General features: G+C 44.1%; 1 protein-coding gene across 1 annotated transcript in view; it reads left to right on the forward strand.

Annotated features, from left to right (window-relative positions):
- The first annotated feature begins 2,223 nt into the window (after positions 1–2,223).
- Positions 2,224–15,738, forward strand: part of CD22 (CD22 molecule) — an 83,836-nt gene continuing 70,321 nt past the window's right edge. The window contains exons 1-4 of the mRNA XM_075279188.1: positions 2,224–2,411; positions 8,957–9,243; positions 9,632–9,922; positions 11,329–11,446. Of these exons, the coding sequence (XP_075135289.1) occupies positions 2,224–2,411; positions 8,957–9,243; positions 9,632–9,922; positions 11,329–11,446 (884 nt within the window). The remainder of the gene's footprint in view (positions 2,412–8,956; positions 9,244–9,631; positions 9,923–11,328; positions 11,447–15,738) is intronic.

Raw genomic sequence — 15,738 nt, forward strand, 5'->3', positions numbered from 1 at the left:
TAATAATTTTGTGGGTAAATATGCAAATCTGTTTCCATGATGTAATTAGGAAAACAGTGCCTCTGCTTGCTGCCCTCTAGAGACAGCCCCCATAAACATCATACTCAACTTTCCAACAAGCCTTTATGCTATGATGCGGGGATTAGCCAAACCAATAAATCTATTCCAAAAGGAACAGAATCCCAGCTGTGGACAGCGCTGTTTCAATCTGGTTGGATCTCTTCTGCACAGTATAGGGTGAACTAGTTTGGCAGAGATGAGAGACTTCTAGACCAGGTAATTGGGATACTATCACTCCTTAAGGAGAAAGCACCTTCACAGGCGTTTGGAGACTTACAAAAGCCGATTTCGCTCCACTGGGGATTGGGGGCTGTCACTAGAGGGCAGCAAACAGAGGCACTGTTTTCCTAACTACATTATGGAAACAGATTTACATATTTTCCCATAATCCCCCAGTGGAGCGAAAATGGCTTTTGTAATTCTCCATACACATGTGAAGGTGATCTCTCCTTAAGGAGTGAAAGAATCCCAATAATATGGTCTAGAAGTCTCTAATCTCTGCAAAATCAGTTCTCCCTATACTGTGCTGAAGAGATCCAACCAGATTGAAACAGCACTGTCCACAGCTGGGATTCTGTTCCTTTTGGAATAGATTTATTGGTTTGGCTAAACCCTGCATCATAGCATAAAGGCTTGTTGGAAAGTCGAGCATGATGTTTATGGGGATTGTCACTAGAGGGCAGCAAACAGAGGCACTTTTTCTTAATTGCATCATGGAAACAGATTTGTATATTTTTCCCATAATCCCCCCCCCCCCAATGGAGCGAAAACAGCTTTTGTACGTCTCCATACGCCTGTAAAGGTGATCTCTCCTTAAGGAGTGATAGTATCCCAATAACCTAATAATTTTGTGTAAATTTGGAGACTGCTCTCACTGTTCTTATCACTTTTCAAATTTGGGGAAGATGAGAAAAGTAACATCTTTTTCATTAAACTTTAAGAATATATTAAAGGGGTTGTGCAATTAAAGACACAGGATAGGGGATGTGTCAGATCACTGGAGGTTGCAGCGGGTGACCTCCTACACCTGTCAGGAAATGAATAAAGACTGGTGTAAGAATTGTCAGGCTTAAAGGGATTGTGCCCTTTCTATGAACACTTTCTAGGTGCAGTTCAAAGAGTCAATATGGGCCAATGGGTGCATTTTTGGTGCAATTTATTCCAAAAACTTAGGGTGATCTGTTTAGTAAATGTGGGTCATAGTCTCACCCCTGCAAGAGGTAGGTAGATATCAATGCTATTGATGGAAGAGAAGTGATATGCATGGAGGTGGAGACAAGTAAAGCAGTGACATAATGGGCACAAGAAACAGTGAAAACTGTGATCACCACAATCTTTCAATATGGTGTGCATGGCAATCTGGGTCGGGACTGCTAGGACTCCTTGTTATGCCCTTATTACGATCAATCTGGATTTCCAATTTGGGGTAGAATAATCAAGGTGACCCCATAGACTTCAGATGACCAGCTGATCCCACCAAAGTAAGAGTTGGGCAACAACCTTCATCCCCATGGAAATATAGACACTAGAGATGAGCGAGTAGTACTGGATCGAGTAGGTATTCGATCGAATACTACGGTATTCAAAATACTTGTACTTGATCAAGTACCACTCGCTGTTCGAATGTAAAAGTTCGATGCAGAACCAGCACTGATTGGCCGAATGCTATACAGTCGACCAATCAATGCTGGTTCTTCTCCTACCTTTAGAAGTCTTCTCCTTGAAGCTTCCCTGCGGCGTCTTCCGGCTCTGAATTCACTCTGCCAGGCCAGAGCCAACTGTGCATGTCCGCTTGTAGTGCTTGTAGTGCGGGCATGCTCAGTCGGCTCTGCCCAGGGCCCGATGCCTGGCAGAGTGAATGAAGAGCCAGAAGACGCCGCGGGGACGCTGCACGGAGAAGACTTCTCGGAGGATCCAGCCCGACCCTCACTCGTGGACTTGGTAAGTAGAATTTGATCGAACGTTGCCTACCCCTGAAACGAGCATTTTTCCCCCATAGACTATAATAGGGTTTGATATTCAATTTGAGTAGTCGAATATTGAGGGGCTACTCGAAACGAATATCGAACCTCGAACATTTTACTGTTCTGTCATCTCTAATAGACACCCAATCATTGTGTGTGGGAATCTGGATGACGACAACCATGGAAATCATTAGTTGTCATGGGACATACCGGAGAAACGGCTCCATACAAGAAGCCGGAGCAGAAAATTTCACTTCTAGGAACTTTTTTTGTCTTAAAAGAAAAAGAGGAAGAAGAAGGAGATGAGGAAGAAGAACCTTATGATCGATCACAGGTCACGTACAAAAACAGAACTCATGAAAAACATCAAATAAGCCAAAAATGTGCGTAAATCCGTTTTTCTTTTGACCTGGGAAAAAAATGTATTCTGTGTTATAGACACTTTGTAACCTTGACTATAAAGCGGAGAGTCTTTCAAGGATTACAACAACGGAAGGGATTTATCAAGCTCTGCACTCCAGGGGTCTGACCCGAAGAGCCAGAAAATAGGGATTCGCCACGTTTTGTGCTCAGATGTGCAAAATATTGTGAATTTTTTTTTGTTTTTTCATCTCTCCACTTAAGTGTGTGAAAGAATAGGCAGAGTTAAAGGAAGTGTTAGGGTTAGTTCACACCGAGAGCGGAAGCGAGGATTTTGGCACCGAGAGTCGGGTCAAAACCCGCCTGCCACGACTGTCACGGCTTCCAACAGTTGCGGCTTCCCCCTCCGGAGTAGGCTCAAATGAATGGACCGACCTCGGAGGTTGCTGCCGCCAGGCGGACGATGCATCTCAAGGAGCCGCCTGAAGTATGGGCAGCCCGCTTCTTTTTTCCGTGAACGGCAACATGCTGCCGTAGCCTGGCGGTCTCCATAGACCACCATTGTGAAGGGGCAGATTATGACGTGGATTACGCGCCATAATCTGCCCCCTCTATGCCCGTGTGAACTAGCCCTTAGCTTGTCTAGCTGCCTGTATACTAGGTTTATTGAATGCTAATTTTTGAAACATTTCCCAAATTTTTATAATCTTAAACGAGTAAGGGAGTGGCAGAATCCATCGAAGCATCCATTGGACGCAAGTGTTAGACTTAGGCAGGGTTGACACCCTATGAAGGTGTCCATAGTCCATAGATATGCTGGCTCCTATCAAATGGGTGGTCTCAGACAGACAAGTAGAAAGTGAAAGGTCTGAATCACCAGCCGCACCGCAATCCTTGGTACGCCACCTATTACGGGTTGTAGAGGACACAGAGATGGTGAAAGCTCTCTTTTCGAAACCATATGGCAGACATTCCCTTTAAGAAGCTGTTTCAGAACAGCTATATGTCAGGAAGTGACCAGGACGTGTTAACTTCCTCTAGGGTGTTTATCGCAGTGATATGTATTATTTCGTCATTTCTGAAACGTCCCGATAGCAGACGCCGCTTGTAAGTAATAGCTCATTGTTACTCTATATTGGATTGTGATACCCCCCGTAGATCAGACAGTAATGTACGGCAGACAGCCATGCTTCCTGAGTTTAATATTACTCTACAGCCTAGTATCTAAAAATTTGGAAAGTTTCTCCAAAAAAATTTGATCAAAATTTTCTTATTGTCCGTATTTCATTATGGTACATGTGTCTAGTTGATATTGTTGGTAGATATGATAACTTATTGGCTGGCCAGGATAATGGTCTAGGACATAAGGACTGGTATAGGGACAGTCCTTGACGTGAAGTCTTGTGGGTTTTCTATGGTGGTGAGTGACAGCTGGTTATCTCTATACGCTGGTCTTATGTTTTTTGGCAGATAGTTGCTTTATATTGGTCCGAATATTGGAAGTTAAGAAGCTCGGTCACTTCGACCAAGGGGTTGACCCCAGAAATGTACTCAGTGCACGTAATAATGTACTTATAGGTCAGAAATGGGTATTTGTGTATGTAAAGATAGAACAATTAGGAAATGTGGTAGATTAGTGATGACCCAATGTGGGACCCCTGACAATGACGAGAACACCCAACGGAATGAAGTCGTAGTCGTATTGCAACTCTGTTACTATCTATGGAATAGCCTCAGGATTACAGATTGGGATTCCTATTCCTTTAACTCCTTCAGGGTGTAGCCGTTTTTGTCCTTGAAAAGGAACGCGCCTCCATTTTTTTTTTTAAATTTATTTCTTAATTTTATATTAATCTGTTCTGGAAAGTAAAATGTATCACTTTTTCTAATGTGTTTTTATTTTACGATTGTAGATTTTTTAATTCTATAACCCGTACATGATAATGGGATCGACCATCTTGTCTGAGCTTCTCCTCGGCTCTTGTTCATGACATTTACTCACATGATTTGCAGCATAGTCATGGCCATAGACTACAGTCAACACAGCTAGGTCTGTGGGTGAGGATTCTAGATAAGATCTGTGGGGGGGGGGGGAGGGGGGATAAGCTGTGACATCATCACTTGTCAGTAGTGATGTAATTTTATTAATCCTTATTTAAAAGGATTCACCATACAGCATAAAGAACACAATGGGGCTGAGGACCTACATAGCGGCAGCTTTTTTAGTTGCAGATTTTGTTGCGTTTTTTTGAGACATAAGCCACAAGTGGCTACAAAAGGAATCCACTCCAGCTCAATCCACTCCAGCTCAATCCACTCCCGCTCAATCCACTCCAGCTCAATCCACTCCAGCTCAATCCACTCCTGCTCAATCCACTCCAGCTCAATCCACTCCAGCTCAAATCACTCCAGTTCAATCCACTCCAGCTCAATCCACTCCAGCTCAATCCACTCCAGCTCAATCCACTCCAGCTCAATCCACTCCAGCTCAATCTACTCCAGCTCAATCCACTCCAGCTCAATCTACTCCAGCTCAATCCACTCCAGCTCAATCTACTCCAGCTCAATCCACTCCAGCTCAATCTACTCCAGCTCAATCCACTCCAGCTCAAACCGCTCCAGCTCAATCCACTCCAGCTTAATCCACTCCAGGCTTTGGCTCAAAAAACTGCAACAAAATCTGCAACAAAAAGAAACCGCATTTCCGCAATGTTGGGCCTCAGCCTTAGGCTAAGGTCCCACGGGACGTCACACAGCAAAAAAGTGCTATGGGAAAAACCCACAGTGGCATTGTGGTTCTTCCCGCGGCGCTTTACACAAAAGTTTGCTGAGTTTCCCTCTGCGGACCTACTGTTACAATTATACGTACAGGCAAACCACCGGCGTTTCCATAGATATAGTTGACAAGCTGCAATTTCCTGGATTTGGAAATCACGGCGTGTCCGCATTGCGATTTTTACCCCAAAGAGGGCATGGTATTCATTGTTTATCGTGGCGTTTCTGTCCCATAGGGCCAAAGGGCTGTTCCAACTCATTTTTATTGCTGTGCGTTCCTCAGAATAGATGATCTGTAAAACATCAATAAGAACTCAACGTCCTCGACCCCCAACTGCTTGAAAGGGCCACAGTGCTCTTATGAGTGCTGTGACCTCTTCACTGTTTCCATTGGACACCATCTGTTTCATTGCAATGGTGCAACGACATCGCAACTTTGTCCCATTAACAGCTAAGTACTTGTATAGCTACGTCAAAGTTAAGGCTTTTGAAACTGGGAAATGGAAAAAAAAAAATTGCTAAAGCTACATTTTCTAGGGTCAGGAAGATCGGATTCTGATCGGCGATCGAGTAAATTTCACGATTGCTATCAGAATTCTGATCCCGATCTTTTCCGGCGGGATCGAGGTCGGAGGTTATCTCAAGATCGGCTCAACCCTATACATGTATATATCATGAATAGGGTTGAGCGATCGGAATCAGGAGAGATCGGATCCTGATTGGCAAATTTCACATTCGCAATCGGGATCGGCTGGAAAATAATCGAACATCGGATTTTAAAACCGATCCTGAAATCTCAAGATCGGCTCAACCCTAACAGTTTGGTATAGTCGGAAATGATCAGAAGGGAGAACTTCTAAATTTGCACGTACTGACATAGCGCCTGGTCAGAACCACACGAAAATGGGCTGGTCTTGAATTTTTTCAACCGATATTTTCTCATTTTTAATTTTTCAAAAAATATGTAAAAATTTTTTTATTTTTGCTTCTACATTACAGCACTTCTCCCTTTCCAAAATAATTCCCCTCCTTGGTTGTCCCCCCAAGACCACGGAGGTTTGCCCTGGTTTTGCCCAATGTTTCCATTAAATCTTAGAATTTCTATCGAAAACCTTTAGAAAAAAATGAGATCTCCGGTTACTGTTCCTTTTTTTGCAAAAGCAGATTTGCTATGTGGAAACATCGGCGAGTTTTACATTTTCGGTGGAAAAACTGAGGAACTTATTTTACATAAATATTAAGTTACATGTATAAATAGTGTTCAGACGGAAACTTCCGAGACAACACAGGAGCATAGAGAGACTTTTACCGATTTGCAAATTTTTGGGATTTATTTTCTTTTTGAATAATTTTTTGGGTTGTATAACCTGAAGAGCGATCTCGACTTCTATGTATATAATACAGGTGAGCCATCCGAGCCATCCTTTCTATACATATTAGCCAGTTGGCTATAAATCATCCTAGTGGTGGCCACAGGCAGATAGGATTAGATCACGTACCTCTAGGTCTATGGAGAGGATATCAGTACGACAAAGCTCTTAGAAAAGTCTGGCTTTAACATCTAAATGGATGAATACAGAATTTAGAATGGGCATTTAAAAAATCAGCAATGTAGGTAGAGATGTAGCAAACTTTAACTTTCACTCTGACCACTAAGCCTACTAATAGACAGACAATTGCCAAATTTTTAGGGTTTTTTTTTCACAGTGTTTACCTAATTTAGAATCAAAATAGAAGATAACACACACTCATTGTATTTTTTGTTCCCCTGGCATAAGTGGAAGGCAATGTGATCGCGAGGGAGACCTTTGTAGCCACCAGAGAACCCAGACAGAATGGACGTCAAGCAGATTTTTCTCCTCATCATTTTTCAAGGTAACAAGGACATCATGTGTACAGATGTGGCAAAGCTTATCTTGACTCTGCAGTCAGCTTTATATGGCTGTTATGATTTTTTAGGTTTGCCCCTTGGCTTTGTATGTCAGAGGAATAGATATCGCATGACCGCCCTGCTCGGCTCCTGTGTAGAGTTTCCTTGTACATATAGATCTTACCATGATGCCAGCGTTGTATGGTATGTTGGAGATTCTTCTAAACGAGAAATCTTAAACACCAAGAATTCATCATTGGTAAAGAGTGACTACAAAGACCGGACCTCGCTGGTACCAGGAGACGATAGCTGCGCCCTGCGGATAGACCCCGTGAGAAGGGGAGATGAGAAGACCTATAATGTAGAGCTGGAGAGAAGGAAATATCCGTATACTACTGTAATCCTTCATGTCACAGGTACATATTACACAGATTGGTTTGTTGTGAGATGACTAGCTTTTAAAGATAATATTGTTCTGTGATGTATGTCTGTGCGTCACCACCCAGTGGTTGTGTCGTGCGTTGCAGTGTTTCAAGGGTTTTGCTAGTATGTTCTAATATTCTGTTGAATCTTTTTAATGAGAAATGGAAGTTCTCTCCTTGAGTTGGCAATAAAATCAGACTGGACTTTTGGAGGAGATTCTCCGGTCTGTCATTGATCTAATGGAAGCTACCTTCCTACAGGTGGCGCTAGCGAAAGCTCTCCCTTTTCACCAAGGATAACTAATTCTTTTACTATAATTGTTCTTGGCTTGTACCTTACTTTTAGTCCTTGACCTGCTCAGTCAGCTGTCACCAAAAGAGGGACCACTCCAAGGCACCTTGTATTCTCCCTGCAGCAAAGATGAGGTCCTCGTGTGGAAGTTGATGAGAGAAGAGCAGGGAAGCCACTTAGATAATGCTCTTGTTTAAGGTACTGAAGATGGGTCGGGGACTAATGGATAGGAACCCCAAAGAAAAAAATCTGATGGCGCTCGGATGGGTGATCAACATAAAAAAAAATTTCCATATGGATAAACTCAACATAATTTTCTGACAGAATGTGGAATAACATAATAGAATGTAGAATAAACATAATATTATGACTAGAGATGAGCGAGTAGTATTCGATCCAGTAGGTGTTCGATCGGATATTACGGCATTCGAAATATTCATACTCGATCGAATACTACTAGCTATTTGCAGTAAATATTCGATTCAGTGTATAGCATTCAGCCAATCAACGCTGGTTCTGCAGCAGGCTCGTCCTTACTAGTCGGGAGAGCTGGCAGCTTGCTGTTATGAGGGAGCTTACTTTTTCTCATAGGAATGCATTGACCAGTGTTGATTGGCCAGTGTACAGCATTCGGCCAATCAACGCTGGTTCTGCCGGAGGCTCGTCTGTGAGGAGGCGGAGTCTAAGATCAGACCACAGCAGTCTCCATTGTAGTCCGATTTTAGACTCCGCCTCCTCACAGACGAGCCTCCTGCAGAACCAGCATTGATTGACAGAATGCTGTACCAACATTGATTTGCCACAGGCTCGTCATCGCTAGTTGGGAGAGCTTGCAGCTTGTGTTTATGAGGGAGCTTACTTTTTATCAGCACAACTGCAAGCTCTGTGCAGTTAAAGCGCACAGACCCCATAGACTATAATGGGGTCTGTGCGCTTTACCTGCACAGCGCTCCTCCTAAACACTGTCCTCCTGCTACTCGTGGACTTGGTGACTCTCCTTTAGTCGAATAATGGTTTCCCCTGAATATTGAGGCTCTACTCGAAACGAATATTGAATCTTGAATATTTTACTGTTCGCTCTGACACATTCTGTCAGAATATTATGTTGAGCTTATCCATATGGAAAAAAAAAATTACGTTGCTCATACATGCATTTTATTACTTTCTATTGATTTTATTTTTTGTTCCTATTCTAAATGTTAATTTAAACTAGATCTGATGAAGAGGTTGTGTCCAGTTTGGAGCACAAAAAGCCTCGAAACGCGTGTTGTCTGAACACTTTGTCAGCACCATCGGATTTTTTTCTTTGGTGTTCCGATCCATTAGCCCCCAATCCATCTTCAGTATCTGCTCAACCAGCTACCTCCCTAAGGAAAGCTGGGTATTCCGAAAAACGGTGTCCAGTTACTACATCATTATACCTGCCAAAATCAAGGGAGATCTCCAAGAAAACACAAAGAAGTTCCATTAGGAAGCGCAAAGTATCCTATGTTTTTCCTCGTACAGTACTGCTCTTGTTTCAGGGGCAGCAGTGGTCCAAAGCCAAACCAATTTAGAGACAATGTAAGTCCACAACCCACTTAGCCTCATATGTTCCTCCATCTTGTATCTGTCCACCTCCTTTCTTCTTGCTCTGCTTTGTCCTTCTGCTTTATTCTAGTCCTGTCTTGTAGTTTCCCCTGATGTCTAGTGTCCAGCGGGTATCATTGGATTCCATAACCAAATTCCAGGTAAGTTAAGGGTGGACATATCTGCAGTTATTACAGGCAAATTATAGTAGCAAAACAGAATAAGAAGTAATACAGAAGTCAGCGATAGTATAGAATGTATCAACTTCCATAATGTACATGATAAATAGATAATTGTTATTGATATTGTCATTCCTAAGGTTTTCCTGAAGATCCTGAACTTTCTGTGTTTGGATATTTTATCGATGGAGAAGCCACCACTATAAGATGTTCTGTAGATCACACGTGTCGCTCCAGTCCTCCTTCTCTACAATGGAACAAACCTGGACAAGTTATAAAGTGGTCGTTGGAGATTTCTGAAGGATCCTGGAGAGAAGTATCAGAACTGACTTATATTCCTTCCTATGAGGATGATGGGAGTTCTCTACAATGCAAGGCTACATATCCTAATGGACAAAAAACGGAGAGATCAAGAACTCTAATAATCTATAGTACGTATTATTAGAAGATAATAACATGTTGTCCTGGAGACCTTGTGTGGGACCAAGTCACTACCCTCATCAATGTCCCTACATATACACGTATAACCACCACTATAGAAGCTAGATAGGACATAGATATTGTTACATTTGGTGGTTTACCTCTAGAAGCGGACATATGACCTGAGCACATTTAGCTGCACAGAAACCCTGTATAGGAAATGAAGTTTTGGTAGTTTTCTGCCTGTCCTTGCCACTCATGTACTCCATGCAGGTCTTCTATATATCATAAGTAGAGAGTTTATATACGTCCAGTAGGCTTGTATCCAGAGACGAGCAAAATTCATGAGATTCGTTTTGATGAATGGTTGTGAGTTTCGGCCACCCGATTCATTTTGAGCTGAACTTGTTCCACATGAACTGAGAGCACTTTAGGGTCAGAGTATAATATGCTGAGGCCCAGGGGAGGTGAGTCAACATAACAAACAGTTATACACACCTTGCCTCCCCTCTCCTGGAATCCTCACAGTGTCCAGCAGCATCCAAAGATCCCCCGGCATACTCTTCTGGTCTCTGGCTGATGTCACATGCCATGGGGTCACATTGGATTCCCCACTGCCATGACACTGGGTCAACGTGCCAAAACACCACTGGACACCGAGGCAATGTAAGTTAATCTGTATGTTATGTTGCAGCAACTTCCCTGGGCTTACACTTATACTTATTTCTCCAGACCTAAGAGTATAAAAGTGTTTCATGGAAGATGAACCCAAAATGTTTTGTGCTCCGGCCAACTTCCAAAACTTTTGGAAAATTTAGTTTGACTCTGTTCCGAACCGAATTGGTTCACTCATCTTGATACAAGTAGAGATGAGTGAACCGATTCGGATCGAAACAGATTCAAACCAGATTTTCCAAAAGTTTTGGAAGTTGGCCGGAGCACAACACATTTTGGGTTCATCTTTAGGCCCTTTACAATATATGAAACAATATACAGGCATGTCACCTTTTGGTTGGACAAGTCCAGGCATCTCTAGCTATGGCTTCATGGCAAGTATGACAAAGTGATCTGCTAACTATCCAATGTGTGACCGCCCTGTAGAGGAGGAAGGGGGGTTGCAGAATTTTTGTAGGATTTTTTTGTTTTTAGCAGGTTGTGATATTGTATTGCATTGGTATCAAGACAGGTTGGAATCCTAAACCAAATTGGAGATCGGTTCAGAGTGGACATATCCATAGATGTTACAAATATTGCCACCATTTACAATAACCAAGCCCCTTACAGTGAAATAGACATTGCTCCATAGGCTACCCCTTGTCCCTAATCTGGTAACCCACTGTGTACATGAAGTTATACATATTTTGGATGGTTGCATATTGGACTGTCTGTTCATTGACCTTGTTTTTCTATTCTTCAGCTGCACCAAAATATGTGACTGTCACCGTCATCACTCAAAATGGCCAAATAATGGAAGGGACTGATGTGACTTTAGTCTGCACCTCCATCTCTAGGCCTGAAGCCACAGACTATGAATGGTACAAGGGACGAAACAAAACTAAGTTACCATACACCGGATGGAAGATGACAGTGTATAACGTGACCAAGGACATGGAGCCCTATTCCTGTACTGCCGTAAATCGTGTGGGGAGAGGAGAGTCAGCCCTAACCGAGATCCCTGTACTATGTATGTATACAGCCCGGAGCGCTGCCAGTAGTCACTGCATATTCTATGTTTTATTCTTATTAATATTCTGTATATGACCATTATGGGGCAGCTCCAGGTTTCGGTGATTCCTCACGACAGCTATAGATATACACACTCGATAACATTAGACAGCAGTGTAACAAGGGTGACGTACTACAAGTCCCAGAACAGAACAAATACACCGTACACAGCGGACTGTAAGGTTTAAGAAACTAACATGATCAAAACTTTGATGGGGGGCACTGTGACTGAGATACTAAGAGAGGGGGCACTGTGACTGATACTAAGATAGGGGGCACTGTGACTGATACTAAGATAGGGGGCACTGTGACTGATACTAAGATAGGGGGCACTGTGACTGATACTAAGATAGGGGGCACTGTGACTGATACTAAGATGGGGGCACTGTGACTGATACTAAGATGGGGGCACTGTGACTGATACTAAGATGGGGGCACCGTGACTGATACTAAGATAGGGGGCACTGTGACTGATACTAAGATGGGGGCACTGTGACTGATACTAAGATGGGGGCACTGTGACTGATACTAAGATAGGGGGCACTGTGACTGATACTAAGATAGGGGCACTGTGACTGATACTAAGATAGGGGGCACTGTGACTGAGATACTAAGAGAGGGGGCACTGTGACTGATACTAAGATAGGGGGCACTGTGACTGATACTAAGATAGGGGGCACTGTGACTGATACTAAGATAGGGGGCACTGTGACTGATACTAAGATAGGGGCACTGTGACTGATACTAAGATAGGGGCACTGTGACTGATACTAAGATGGGGGCACCGTGACTGATACTAAGATAGGGGGCACTGTGACTGATACTAAGATAGGGGCACTGTGACTGATACTAAGATAGGGGCACTGTGACTGATACTAAGATAGGGGGCACTGTGACTGATACTAAGATAAGGGGCACTGTGACTGATACTAAGATAGGGGCACTGTGACTGATACTAAGATAGGGGGCACTGTGACTGATACTAAGATAGGGGCACTGTGACTGATACTAAGATAGGGGGCACTGTGACTGATACTAAGATAGGGGCACTGTGACTGATACTAAGATAGGGGCACTGTGACTGATACTAAGATAGGGGGCACTGTGACTGATACTAAGATAGGGGGCACTGTGACTGATACTAAGATAGGGGGCACTGTGACTGATACTAAGATAGGGGGCACTGTGACTGATACTAAGATAGGGGGCACTGTGACTGATACTAAGATAGGGGCACTGTGACTGATACTAAGATAGGGGCACTGTGACTGATACTAAGATAGGGGGCACTGTGACTGATACTAAGATGGGGGCACCGTGACTGATACTAAGATAGGGGGCACTGTGACTGATACTAAGATAGGGGGCACTGTGACTGATACTAAGATAGGGGGCACTGTGACTGATACTAAGATGGGGGCACCGTGACTGATACTAAGATAGGGGGCACTGTGACTGATACTAAGATAGGGGGCACTGTGACTGATACTAAGATGGGGGCACTGTGACTGATACTAAGATAGGGGCACTGTGACTGATACTAAGATAGGGGGCACTGTGACTGATACTAAGATAGGGGCACTGTGACTGATACTAAGATAGGGGCACTGTGACTGATACTAAGATAGGGGGCACTGTGACTGATACTAAGATAGGGGGCACTGTGACTGATACTAAGATAGGGGGCACTGTGACTGATACTAAGATAGGGGCACTGTGACTGATACTAAGATAGGGGCACTGTGACTGATACTAAGATAGGGGGCACTGTGACTGATACTAAGATAGGGGGCACTGTGACTGATACTAAGATAGGGGCACTGTGACTGATACTAAGATAGGGGCACTGTGACTGATACTAAGATAGGGGGCACTGTGACTGATACTAAGATAGGGGGCACTGTGACTGATACTAAGATAGGGGGCACTGTGACTGATACTAAGATGGGGGCACTGTGACTGATACTAAGATGGGGGCACTGTGACTGATACTAAGATGGGGGCACCGTGACTGATACTAAGATAGGGGGCACTGTGACTGATACTAAGATGGGGGCACTGTGACTGATACTAAGATGGGGGCACTGTGACTGATACTAAGATAGGGGGCACTGTGACTGATACTAAGATAGGGGCACTGTGACTGATACTAAGATAGGGGGCACTGTGACTGAGATACTAAGAGAGGGGGCACTGTGACTGATACTAAGATAGGGGGCACTGTGACTGATACTAAGATAGGGGGCACTGTGACTGATACTAAGATAGGGGGCACTGTGACTGATACTAAGATAGGGGCACTGTGACTGATACTAAGATAGGGGCACTGTGACTGATACTAAGATGGGGGCACCGTGACTGATACTAAGATAGGGGGCACTGTGACTGATACTAAGATAGGGGCACTGTGACTGATACTAAGATATGGGCACTGTGACTGATACTAAGATAGGGGGCACTGTGACTGATACTAAGATAGGGGGCACTGTGACTGATACTAAGATAGGGGGCACTGTGACTGATACTAAGATAGGGGGCACTGTGACTGATACTAAGATAGGGGGCACTGTGACTGATACTAAGATAGGGGCACTGTGACTGATACTAAGATAGGGGCACTGTGACTGATACTAAGATAGGGGGCACTGTGACTGATACTAAGATGGGGGCACCGTGACTGATACTAAGATAGGGGGCACTGTGACTGATACTAAGATAGGGGGCACTGTGACTGATACTAAGATAGGGGGCACTGTGACTGATACTAAGATGGGGGCACCGTGACTGATACTAAGATAGGGGGCACTGTGACTGATACTAAGATAGGGGGCACTGTGACTGATACTAAGATGGGGGCACTGTGACTGATACTAAGATAGGGGCACTGTGACTGATACTAAGATAGGGGGCACTGTGACTGATACTAAGATAGGGGCACTGTGACTGATACTAAGATAGGGGCACTGTGACTGATACTAAGATAGGGGGCACTGTGACTGATACTAAGATAGGGGGCACTGTGACTGATACTAAGATAGGGGGCACTGTGACTGATACTAAGATAGGGGCACTGTGACTGATACTAAGATAGGGGCACTGTGACTGATACTAAGATAGGGGGCACTGTGACTGATACTAAGATAGGGGGCACTGTGACTGATACTAAGATAGGGGCACTGTGACTGATACTAAGATAGGGGCACTGTGACTGATACTAAGATAGGGGGCACTGTGACTGATACTAAGATAGGGGGCACTGTGACTGATACTAAGATAGGGGGCACTGTGACTGATACTAAGATGGGGGCACTGTGACTGATACTAAGATGGGGGCACTGTGACTGATACTAAGATGGGGGCACCGTGACTGATACTAAGATAGGGGGCACTGTGACTGATACTAAGATGGGGGCACTGTGACTGATACTAAGATGGGGGCACTGTGACTGATACTAAGATAGGGGGCACTGTGACTGATACTAAGATAGGGGCACTGTGACTGATACTAAGATAGGGGGCACTGTGACTGAGATACTAAGAGAGGGGGCACTGTGACTGATACTAAGATAGGGGGCACTGTGACTGATACTAAGATAGGGGGCACTGTGACTGATACTAAGATAGGGGGCACTGTGACTGATACTAAGATAGGGGCACTGTGACTGATACTAAGATAGGGGCACTGTGACTGATACTAAGATGGGGGCACCGTGACTGATACTAAGATAGGGGGCACTGTGACTGATACTAAGATAGGGGCACTGTGACTGATACTAAGATAGGGGCACTGTGACTGATACTAAGATAGGGGGCACTGTGACTGATACTAAGATAAGGGGCACTGTGACTGATACTAAGATAGGGGCACTGTGACTGATACTAAGATAGGGGCACTGTGACTGATACTAAGATAGGGGGCACTGTGACTGATACTAAGATAGGGGCACTGTGACTGATACTAAGATAGGGGGCACTGTGACTGATACTAAGATAGGGGGCACTGTGACTGATACTAAGATAGGGGGCACTGTGACTGATACTAAGATAGGGGGCACTGTGACTGATACTAAGATAGGGGGCACTGTGACTGATACTAAGATAG

This window comes from Leptodactylus fuscus, chromosome 6 (genome assembly GCF_031893055.1).
Source record: "Leptodactylus fuscus isolate aLepFus1 chromosome 6, aLepFus1.hap2, whole genome shotgun sequence".
Lineage (NCBI taxonomy): Eukaryota > Metazoa > Chordata > Amphibia > Anura > Leptodactylidae > Leptodactylus > Leptodactylus fuscus.